This window comes from Chiloscyllium punctatum, chromosome 32, assembly GCF_047496795.1.
Source record: "Chiloscyllium punctatum isolate Juve2018m chromosome 32, sChiPun1.3, whole genome shotgun sequence".
NCBI classification, from domain to species: Eukaryota; Metazoa; Chordata; class Chondrichthyes; order Orectolobiformes; family Hemiscylliidae; genus Chiloscyllium; species Chiloscyllium punctatum.
Window position 1 is genome coordinate 18,505,317 of NC_092770.1, and position 12,242 is coordinate 18,517,558.

At 43.2% G+C, this 12,242-nt stretch overlaps 1 protein-coding gene across 1 annotated transcript in view; it reads right to left on the bottom strand.

The window, feature by feature from the left end:
- polr3b (polymerase (RNA) III (DNA directed) polypeptide B) overlaps nt 1-12,242 on the bottom strand; it is a 95,794-nt gene that overhangs the window by 77,562 nt on the left and 5,990 nt on the right. The window contains exons 5-9 of the mRNA XM_072551794.1: nt 11,629-11,704; nt 10,668-10,768; nt 10,487-10,578; nt 6,753-6,870; nt 4,946-5,054 (exon numbers count right to left, since the gene is read on the bottom strand). Of these exons, the coding sequence (XP_072407895.1) occupies nt 4,946-5,054; nt 6,753-6,870; nt 10,487-10,578; nt 10,668-10,768; nt 11,629-11,704 (496 nt within the window). The remainder of the gene's footprint in view (nt 1-4,945; nt 5,055-6,752; nt 6,871-10,486; nt 10,579-10,667; nt 10,769-11,628; nt 11,705-12,242) is intronic.

The following is a 12,242-nucleotide window of genomic DNA, read 5'->3' on the forward strand; positions in this document are numbered from 1 at the left end:
CGGACCTTTGGGTGACCGTCCACCAAGGCGGACTTCAGGACAAGCAACAACACAAAGTGGCTGAGCTGAGGCTGCTGACCAAGTTTGGTACCCAAGGGGATGGCCTCAACCAGGACCTTGGGTTCATGTCACACTATAGGTGACCCTATTGCACTACACACACACACGTTTGTGGGGTGAATTTGTACTTGCAGAATTACATTTTATTTTGCTCAAAAACTGCTTGAATCCATGCAAGATTCTGTAAATCCATTTTTTAAGATTGGAATCAGCCTGACCAGTCTCACACAGAGCAGCTCACACTTTAAATGCATTATCTGGGCTAACATGATGGGAGGTAAAAACAATGACTGCAGATGCTGGAAACCAGATTTTGGATTAGTGATGCTGGAAGAGCATCCGAGGAGCAACAAAATCTACATTTCGGGCAAAAGCCCTTCATCAGGAATAAAGGCAGAGAGCCTGAAGCGTGGAGAGATAAGCTAGAGGAGGGTGGGGGTGGGGAGAAAGTAGCATAGAGTACAATGGCTGAGTGGGGGAAGGGATGAAGGTGATAGGTCAGGGAGGAGGGTGGAGTGGATAGGTGAAAAAGAAGATAGGCAGGTAGGACAAGTCATGGGAACAGTGCTGAGCTGGAAGGTTGGAACTAGGGTGAGGTGGGGGAAGGGGAAATGAGGAAACTGTTGAAGTCCACACTAATGCCCTGGGGTTGAAGTGCTCCGAGGTGGAAGATGAGGCGTTCTTCCTCCAGGCGTCTGGTGGTGAGGGAGCGGCGGTAAAGGAGGCCCAGGACCTCCATGTCCTCGGCAGAGTGGGAGGGGGAGTTGAAGTGTTGGGCCACGGGGCGGTTTGGTTGATTGGTGCGGGTGTCCCGGAGATGTTCCCTAAAGTGCTCTGCTAGGAGGCGCCCAGTCTCCCCAATGTAGAGGAGACCGCATCGGGAGCAACAGATGCAATAAATGATATTAGTGGATGTGCAGGTAAAACTTTGATGGATGTGGAAGGCTCCTTTAGGGCCTTGGATGGAGGTGAGGGAGGTGGTGTGGGCGCAGGCTTTGCAGTTCCTGCAGTGGCAGGGGAAGGTGCCAGGATTGGAGGGTGGGTTGTAGGAGGGCGTGGACCTGACCAGGTAGTCACGGAGGGAATGGTCTTTGCGGAGGGCGGAAAGGGGTGGGGAGGGAAATATATCCCTGGTGGTGGTGTCTTTTTGGAGGTGGCGGAAATGTCGGCGGATGATTTGGTTTATGTGAAGGTTGGTAGGGTGGAAGGTGAGCACCAGGGGCGTTCTGTCCTTGTTACGGTTAGAGGGGTGGGGTCTGAGGGCGGAGATGCGGGATGAGGACGAGATACGTTGGAGGGCATCTTTAACCAGGTGGGAAGGGAAATTGCGGTCTCTAAAGAAGGAGGCCATCTGGTGTGGACTATGGTGGAACTGGTCCTCCTGGGAGCAGATACGGCGGAGGCGGAGGAATTGGGAATACGGGATGGCATTTTTGTAAGAGGTAGGGTGGGAAGAGGTGTAATCCAGGTAGCTGTGGGAGTCGGTGGGTTTGTAAAAAATGTCAGTGTCAAGTCAGTCATCATTAATGGAGATGGAGAGGTCCATGAAGGGGAGGGAGGTGTCAGAGATGGTCCAGGTAAATTTAAGGTCAGGGTGGAATGTGTTGGTGAAGTTGATGAATTGCTCAACCTCCTCGTGGAAGCATGAGGTGGCACCAATGCAGTCATCAACGTAGCGGAGGAAGAGGTGGGGAGTGGTACCGGTGTAATTACGGAAGATCGACTGTTCTACGTAGCCAACAAAGAGACAGGCATAGCTGGGGCCCATACGTGTGCCCATGGCTACCCCTTTGGTCTGGAGGAAGTGGGAGGATTCGAAGGAGAAGTTGTTAAGGGCGAGGACCAGTTTGGCCTAACAAATGAGTGTGTCGGTGGAAGGGTACTATTGGGGACGTTGGGAGAGGAAAAAAAACAGAGGGCTTGGAAGCCCTGGTCATGGCGGATGGAGGTGTAGAGGGATTGGATATCCATGATGAAGACGAGGCATTTGGGGCCGGGGAAACAGAAGTCTTGGAGGAGGTGGAGGGCGTGGGTGGTGTCTCGAACGTATGTGGGGAGTTCCTGGACTAGGGGGGATAGGACAGTGTCGAGGTAGGTAGAGATGAGTTCAGTGGGGCAGGAGCATGCTGAGACAATGGGTCGGACAGGGTGGTCAGGCTTGTGGATCTTGGGAAGGAGGTAGAACCGGGCAGTGCGGGGTTCCTGGACTATGAGGTTGGAAGCTATGGGTAGGAGATCTCCTGAGGTGATGAGGCTCTGTATGGTCTGGGAGATGATGGTTTGGTCATGGGGGGGTGGGATCATGGTCGAGGGGGCGGTAGGAAGAGGTGTCCTCGAGTTGGCGTTTGGCTTCAGCGGTGTAGAGGTCAGTGCGCCAGACTACCACTGCGCCCCCTTTATCCGCTGGCTTGATGGTGAGGTTGGGATTGGAGCAGAGGGATTGGACAGCTGCGCATTGTGAGGGTGAGAGGTTGGAGTAAGGGAGGGGGGTAGACAGGTTGAGGTGGTTAATGTCCTGTCGGCAGTTGGAAATGAAGAGATCGAGGGCAGGTAATAGGCCAGCGCGGGGTGTCCAGGTGGATTCGAATGTGTTGGAGGTGGGCGAAGGGGTCCTCGGAAGATGGGCGGGAGTCCTGATTGTGAAAGTAAGCTCGGAGGCGGAGGCGGAAGAAGTGTTCGACATCACGGCGTGTATTAAATTCATTGATGCGTGGACGGAGGGGCTGAAAGTGAGCCCTTTGCTGAGGACTGATCGTTCGTCCTTAGTGAGGGGAAGGTCTGGAGGGATGGTGAAAACTCGGCAGGGCTGGGAGCTGGGATCTGGTGTGGGTGTGGAGCTGGGAGTGGGGGCGCAGCCAGTACCTGGAGTGGGTGTGATGGTGGGGGGAATGGGGGTGGAGTCATGAGCAGAGGTGGTGCTCCCCTCAGGGTTCTGGGGGCTGGGAATGGTGACAATGGGATATGTGGGGGGTGTGTCAGCAGAATGCAGGTGAGTGGCGTTGGTGGGGGCAGAAGTGTTGGCAAACATGGCAGTGGGGGGGCAGAAGTCACTGTGCGTGTGACATCAGCGATGATGTGAGGGGTGGAAGTGATGTCATGTGTGATGTATGAGGAATTGTGAGGGGCTAAAGTGGTTGATGGAATGGCCATGATGGGAGCGGCCATGATGGGAGCGGAAGCGACATCGTTAATCAGCGTGGGGGTGGCAGCTGCACCAGCCGCATGGCTAATGGATTCTAAGTAGTTCCAGAGGCCGGGGAATCTTCTAGAATGTTTGAGGAGCGTTGGTTATGGAGGTGGGTAGATAAAAGTTTGTTGTACTTACAGTTTTTGATGTTTGAGATGGAGTTGAAATACTGTTTGTTGAGAGTATGAATTCTCCGGAGGATGTAGTACAGAGTGGGTCCTTTGCAATTCTGAGAGTGTGTGGCCCTCAGCTGAGGCAGGGCTGACTGTAGAGAGGTTAGGCGCCGGTGCATTGCTGCAAGCGTGGAGCGGAGGATCTTGAAGGAGAACCGTTACTGGTGTTTTTGAATCAGTAGTCTGTACTGTTTGTCCTGTTCGGGTCCGAACTCTGCTGGTTTAAAGGTGGTCCGGAGTCCGTGTGGGATGAGTTGGTTACGGAGGCAGGCACTGAGGAAGCAAATGTGGCTGTGGTACCGAGTTTGTTTCACGACATGGTTGAAGAGCTTCAGGGCAGAGGAAATAACCTGGGGAGTTGCAGTGGGAGAGAGACTCCCTGAGATTCTTGTAGAGAGAGGAGGAAAACTTCTTCAAGGCAGGCATCCTTGCAAGAGGATTTGCAGTAGGGTTAAAATCAACTAGGTAAAAACAATGACTGCAGATGCTGGAAACCAGACTTTGGATTAGTGGTGCTGGAAGAGCACAGCAGTTCAGGCAGCACACCAATTGTTAAAGTTCACTTGAGAATGTAACTTTTAAATGTTCTGTGATTTACATATGAAAGAACTGAAACCAACATTTTTATTCTAAAAGACAAGAGACTCAACAAACAACAAACACGGTGACACAGTGGTTAGCACTGTTGCCTCACAGCGCCTGAGACCCAGGTTCAATTCCCGCCTCAGGCGACTGACTGTGTGGAGTTTGAACGTTCTCCCCATGTCTGCGTGGGTTTCCTCCAGGTACTCCGGTTTCCTCCCACAGTCCAAAGATGTGCAGGTCAGGTGAATTGGCCATGCTAAATTGCCCGTAGTGTTAGGTAAGGGGTAAACGTAGGGGCATGGGTGGGTTGCGCTTCAGTGGGTCGGTGTGGACTTGTTGGGCCGAAGGGCCTGTTTCCACGCTGTAACGTAATCTAATCTAATGTATTCAATCCAGGTCTTTTACAATATATAATTTCAGTTACATCACACTGTAAACTTTTGCTATAAATTCTGTGTCTTATGATCTTATACTCCACCTCCACCTGATGAAAGAGCAGCGTTCCAAAAGCTAGTGCTTCCGAATAAACCTGTTGGACTATAACCTGGTGTTGTGCGATTTTTAACTTTGACATCTTCTTACAAGTGGCCCATTATGTATTAATAGCTTATTTTCACTTAAATCCAACAAATTTGAGCAGATAACATTCAAATCGCTCCTCTGATGTCCATTCAATCAACCAGAAATACAGCTCCCAGAAAATCACTCAGATAAGGTAGAAGTTTAATGAAGTCAGGATCTAAAGATCAAATATATAGAAAACTGGTTGCTGTAGAATGAATTGATCCACATGTGCGAATTCAAACTCAAGCTATTTATTTCCAAACACAGTTCTTTGCGAAGAACCCAATTTACATTTGCTTACTTTGACTAAATACAAAAATGTACGATTTCAAATGACCACATATAGTGACAGCAGAGCAAACTTTTAAATCATTACCTTGAATATTATTGCAATCGGTATGTCCTCTGACAGAGTATTGTGTCTCAGATAGTACCTCCCTTGCTTCACAACTAGGTTTGTTCTACTTTTCTTCTCATGGGTAGAGCTGCAAATTGAGTAGAGTTCAGTTACTAATCGTTAGGTGTTATATAAGCTAGCAGAGAAGATGAAGGCTGTACAATAACAAACTTTACTTGGATGGTCAACAATTGGTTTTAACATTTTCATCTATAGATCACTATTCTGTCATACGAGGTGAAAAACGTCAGCTGAGAGTCCATCACTCTTAAAGTGCCTCGACAAGGTAAAAGTATTTACTCAAGACAGTTGTTCTTTTAAACAGTCCACACGTTCCATTGTGCATAATCAAATGATTAAAAAATATGCATTTGCACTAAAAAGGCACAAGACTCCCAAATATAATCATTTGACTCAATTCTGGCTTTATTTGAAATAAGCCCAAAATCTATTTCATCTTAAAAGATGTTTTCCCTCAATGTGTGTTCAAACTTGAGTTTATTGCATTTAGAACAACCAAACTCACACAGAGTGTCCAAAATCCTCAACAAAGATAAAAGCACATCAAAACATGCATGATGAACATCAAACCTTGGCGATATCTTCATTTTATATTATTGTGGTGACAAAGGAAATGAACTGCTTTCTGTTTGGGAAATCAGCATCAAGGATCAAACATTGCTGGGTCAGAATCTGTACAATCGCAAGACACAAAATAAGCCTCCCACTGACTTGACCCCAAAATGCATCTTGTCGTACTCCTGCTATACAATGTGGGAGAAGTAGACCATCTGCTTTTCAGACCCGCTCCACCATTCAATAAAATCAGAGCTGATCTGTTTGTGTTCAAATTCCACATTCCCATCTGTTAACCTCACTACTTTAGCACATTGGAAATCAAATCCAACTATTCCCAGAATCACTACAAATGTTAAAGGTTTTTACAAAGTACACAAAATTCCCCAATTTAACTGTCTTTTAGACTCAGGTAGAGAGAAGGCTTGGACCAGATTTATGCATCAACAGACACTACTACTTATTACAAATAGGGTCTTGCTGCAGCTAAACGTTTATGACCCATCAACACATACTTCTACTAGTCAAAATTCTAACTCACACATACAACTCCCCTTGCACATATAAAAAGAAAACAACTGAGGATATGGGTGAAAGGAAAATGAGGAAATAATTCAGGTTTGATCAAAAACACAAATTCTTTTTATTTTTAATCAGTTTCACTGCTGGGTTAGATGGTCTCATTTTCCTTGATTGATGCTATTTTCCTTATTTTAAAGATGTTCTTACCTATGGATAGAACTATAAAACCAATCAGGCAGGTTAATAGTGATAATATATTATGTAAGATGGGGAATAAGTAATTTGAAAGAATATTTACATTGTGCTGCAAAGCTGTCCTCAATTCAGTTTATATGCAGTCTTCAGTCTTAATTCAGTTTTACTATTTCACATTAAATAAGCTTGCACTTTTAAATGTTGTGAACTATTGCAGAAATTGTGCATGGTTGAAGTTTTAAATCCAAAACAAGAATGGTTTGACTATGTTAGAAAAGGGTTAGGTAAATATATGGTATCCATAGTTGTAACAGTGCACACTACGCAAGTGTGCTTAAACGTAAGCATCAACATTTCTAACAAATTAATTCTGGAATACTGTGCATTGTCAAGATCCCATGCTTCAAAGACTCCAGATTTAGTCAGCATTCACCTGTGAATGTGGCTCTGAATTCTATGTTAATAATTTCATTCAGATTATAGTATGCTGTACCTGGTCACAGAGGCACCAACAGTTCCTTTTCTGTCTGCATCCACAATTATTCTGTTTTTTGAAAGTTGTTCCTGGATAAGAATTACTTTTTCAACACCTTTAACAATGAAATAGCCACCTACAAGAGACAAAGATTTAACTACAATGTTATACTGCCTGGGAAATTATTCTAATAAGGTACCAATTATCTCCAAACCGATATATTCCTTTCTTCATTTATCAGTGTATTCAGTATCTACTGTTACACCTCACTGGGGTAGCATGCTCGAAATCAAGCTCTGTTATTAACGGAATCATCATAAAGTTTAAAGATTTTACAAACTTTGCATAATTCTCTAATTTACCCATCTTTTAGATCCTGGTCAGCTTTTTAGACCTAAGCAAGGGTTACTGTTTATTACAAAAAAATTACAATCTAACTACAGACAATGAATTGTCAACAGATAATTGCTAGTTTTAAAATTCTAAGTTCCCAGACAGATATACAGGAAAGAAGAACGGGTGGAGGGAAAGACTGGGGAAGTTCAATGATCCCTGTTCAAAGAGTTTGCCAAGATGATTCTTGTGCTGATTTGAATACTACCTCTCAATCTTCCTTCACTTGTTTGCTTGAGGCACAGGGTGACTGATTCACACTTATGAAGGTCTTTGACCGATCAAAGGTCATAGCTGACAAGGGAAACTAAACTAGCTTCCTTCAGGCTTGTGGGGCTTTTTACTGCGCAACCAAACCAGCTCCTTCGCTTCAGAGGTTTGACGGTGTCTCCCTCAAACATTCACACCCCCAAGTTGTTCAGTTGGCTGGGAGTCAATAACAGTTGTTGACAGGGGAAGGCCCTGATCATCAATAACTGGTCACTCATCCGCAGACCAATCAGCTTTTTCGTTGCCAGTCAAAGCTCCATTCATATACAGCCCCTTGGATTCAGCTCATCTGAAACAAGGTTTCAACTTCTTACACAACAGCTCTGCAAACAGCACTTTGCAATGCATTAGGTAACTTGCTTTTTTAAATAAAAAACAATCCTTGGATGGTTTTTTTGAAGACAGTTTTTCCCTATTTCAGTCCACAAGAAACAGCTAAGTCACAACCTTTAACTATTGCAGTCTTTAAGAACAGGGAATTCTCTCAGTTTACGGACCAACAGACTGACGACCGCTCATTCTACTGCTGGAACCTTGTTTGCCATCTTGGCCTAAACAAATGAAAATAATTCATTGATTTAGTTCACTAACACCTTTAATATCCGTGATTAGTTTCACAATTACTTGAAATTTCTGCATGGTTCTGAACAATGTGTCAAAGCAAACGCTGATTTTCTGTTGATTAGTATTTCTGAGGTAGCAAAAGCAAATACTTTATTCACAAATTTAACTTCAGTCACATTTACCAAAACCCTCTTCAGTTCCTCATCACTTTCAGGACACTCATCTCTACATATAATCTGTTTTCCTTTAGATCTTCAGTACATTCTCAGTCACAGAAACATAGAAAATAGGTGCAGCAGTAGACCATTTGACATGATCAGGCTGATCATATAATTTCAGTGACCCATTCCCACTTTCTCTCCATTGCAAGGGCCACATCCAGCTCCCTCTTGAACATATCTAATTAACTGACCCCAACAGCTTCCACAGGTTCACAAAGGAGTAAAGAAATTCTTTCTTATCTCAGTCCTGAATGGCTTCCCGCTTACTCTGAGACTAGATCTAGCTCATTGCTGACTTAATATTTCTCTCCCCAAGTCCATCATTATTCAAACTACAATCTCTAACCTTCTCATACTCCCTGACCTCCTCAAAACCCACCAGTCATAGTATTTGATCACCACTGCTAACATCACCTTTTTTGGTTTTGGTCCATTTTTCTCATCTCTGTAAAAGCCTCAAGACATTTTCAGGTAAAGAGCATTGAAGAAACACAAGTTATTGTATATATATTTTGGCCTGGATCAACTGGATAGTAATTAACAGTTACTACTTTGTGAAAATAAAAACAAAACACAGAATTTTTTGAATTTCAGATTTCTGGGATTAAGCAGTTACTGACAGTATGACAGGGACCCAAAGTAGCAACTGTTATAGTTGGCCACTTGAACTTGTGCCTGTCTCAGACTTTTGTTAGAGCTAATTAGTTAGCTTTTTTTTAATAAATTCACTCATGGGACATGAGCGTCACTGGCCAGCATTTAATGCCCATCCTTAGTTGCCTTTGCTGTTTCCAATTGCCCTGCAAAACATCAAAGTGTATATCAAAGTCCATTCTGAAGGTTGCTAATGAAGGAGGCAACTCAGAAAAGGCTCAGGAGGTTGATCCCAGATATGGAGAGATATCCTTATGAGGAAAGGTTAAATAGATTGGACCCGTACTTGTTGTGGTTTAGACAAGTTTTGAGAGGAAATCTTATTGAAACATACAAGATTCTCATGGGGTCGATAGGGTAGATGTTTCCCCATTGTTGGACAGTCGAGGACCAGAGAATATAGTAATCCCAGAATAAGGCGTCACCCAGTTAAAATAAAGAGGAATTTCATCAGAGGGTGGTAAATCTGTGGAATTCTTTACCACAGAGGGTTGCAGAGACTGAGTCATTATGCATATTGAGGTCTGGGATGGACACATTTTTAATCAGAAAGGGAAACAGAGGTAAATGGTAAAAGGCATGAGATGGAGTTGAGGATTATCAGGTCAGCTGTGACTTCATTGAATGGCAGCGCAGCCTCAGTGCACCAATGGTTTACCTCTGAGTTACCTTCCAACATTTTATGGTCTTAATGAATCTATTTTCACCAGCTCTTCAAGCATGGCATTTCAGATTATAACTACTTGCAGCATAAAGGAAACCTCCTTATTTGTTCATGATTCTGAACATCTCTACAAAATCTCTTAACTTTCTCTGCTGGAAGGAAAATAATTGAAATCTTCATCCTTGGTAAATTTCCATTCATTATCTCCAAAGCCTTAATATTCTCAAAATGTGATGTTCAGTGTTGAATACAGTACTCCAGTTTACAAGAGGTCCTCAAAATATCCTTCACCTTCTACATAATGACTCTATATGAAGCCAAGTACCTTTGTACTGAACTGACAGGCAGGCAGCAGTAACCCAAACATGGTTCATCTTCTACCTTAACTCCTCTTTGCCACACAGTCCCCTCCTTCCCTGAGAGCCGAAAGCAGAGAGCGGACAGCTGGAACTGACAACCGGAAGCGGCAGAGACAAACCACTATAAATGCTGGAGAAAACAACACAGAAGCACTTCACAGGAGGCTCCCAAGCACTGAGGATGTCACCTAGACAGGGGACAAAACAGCTGCAACACAAATTCCCAGCTCGGCAAACAGAACCACAACAACGAGCACCTGAGCTACAAATCTTCTCACACACTTTGAGAGCCGAAAAACCTATTGCCCTCTGTCCTGAATATAAGCAACAACAGCACCCACAACTAAGGTACAGAGTGTTCCCAAAGTTCACAGTCCATTAAATGAGACTTTCTCATCTCATCCTCAAATAGTTAACTCCTTATTCTGAGATTGCAGTCTTGTGCTCTAGATTTCCCAGTGAAGGGAAATATTTTCTTAGCCTCTAGCCTGTCAATCTCTAAGAAATTCATATGTTTCAATCACTTCTATTTCTTCTACAATCGTAGGAACCTATTATAAATGAATGGGATTCAGAGTTTCAGAAGCTCAAGTGAAAGGTCCAGTTATACAGGTCATCACTAATTACCTGGGTCCAGAGGACATTCATTTAGTTTTGCAAATTCTGCAGGGGTCTTCCCAGTAAGCACACAGTTAGAGCTGCGCAACATTATAGGCATTCTGGGAGTGAAAAAGATTAAATATTAGCACAAGACAATAAAGAAAACAAATCCAAAACAGATAAAGCTTTAAATTGACTTGCCTATTACCTGCCAATGGGTAACGCATTGCGTATTATTCGCTGGCTTCCTCTAGTGTATTCAATGTCCACTGTAATTGGGGCAGAGTAAGTCATATCTCTCAGGCGACACTAAACATAGAAATTACAAATATTCATCAATTACTCATTTATTTGTTTTAAGAAAACAGTTAACAACTGGCTACAAATCAAAGTAATACTTGAAGTGTAGAAACAGATTTGTGTGATAATTGTTCATTATATTAACATTTGTTAGTTGCAATGATACTGCTGAACTGAACAGAATGGTTAATCAAAATAAACTGCCAAAATCAGTGCCAGTTGATTAACAGAACATCTCCTGTGGCTAAGCCAATGGAAGATAACTTGGGAATATATTAACTAATCAGACCAAGCACCCAAATAAACAATCCGCATTGAAAAGAAGACTGCATTTTAGTGCTTTCAAACATTGCATTCTCTGTAAATCCCAAAAAAAGCCCAATACAATGCTCAGGAAAGGTGACAGCAGACATTTGTCAATGGGAACTGCTCAAGGAAAATACCTATTGACAGAAGAAGTCTCAGTGAACCAAGTAAGATCTCAGTCAAAGACCCCTTTAAAAAAAAAACTATAGTTGACCACCTGAGAGGTAACAGGATGATTTTATTGATACAGAATTCATTAAAATTCTCAGTAGGATTTAGAGTAAGATTTTGATTGAACTTGGGCTGTACAGGTCTTCACACACAAAGTTCTTTTCCCCCTTTGAAGAACAGTTGGGAAGCAGTAATAGGATTCTAGGCTGATTATCAGCCTGTTAAACAACTTCATGAAAGCTCCTTTCCTAGCCATCAAGTCCTGGAGTGGGACGTGAACACAGAGCTGCTAATCCAGAGGTAGGAATGCTATCCACTACACCACAAGTTTGCCTACATTATAAGCAATAAGAAATCACAACACTCTCATTGAGAAGAATTTTGGAGGGTACCTCATGTGGAGCAACAGGTCTGGTTACGTTGAAACTTTCTTCAACATCTGGCACTCCAACATAAATATTCAGATATCTGCAACAAACAAATCCTTATTCAAAGATGCATACCAGTAATGAAGCTAAACTTATGTGACAAGCCTATTCTGTCATCCCAGGTGGGCGCAAACAGTCTTATGGCCCCATTTTGAAGGCAATAGGACTTATTGTGTGTCCACCGCAGATTATCTGAACAAGTTATATAATTACAGATATAGGAGCTCATAGAACACAAACTGACTGTTCCAGTCCTGACAACGACATTTCAAGGAGTAATTAAGACATGTACTCAAAGTGCTTTTCACAACCACCAGACAACTGTTTTACAGCCACTGAAATACTCTTGAACTACTCTGATTTGACCATAATCCATACTGAGGTCACGAGTCATTACATAAATGCAATTTCATGTTAAAACAATGATTAATACGGTCCTGCAAGAGGCAATAAGAAAATATTCTTACAGTATTTTTTGAAAACACTGACAGGCAAGTGACAAAACTGATCAAACGGTGACTCTATACTGTGAAACCTGACTTGAAGTGTTACAGCATTCTGCCCTTGTTAACATGTTA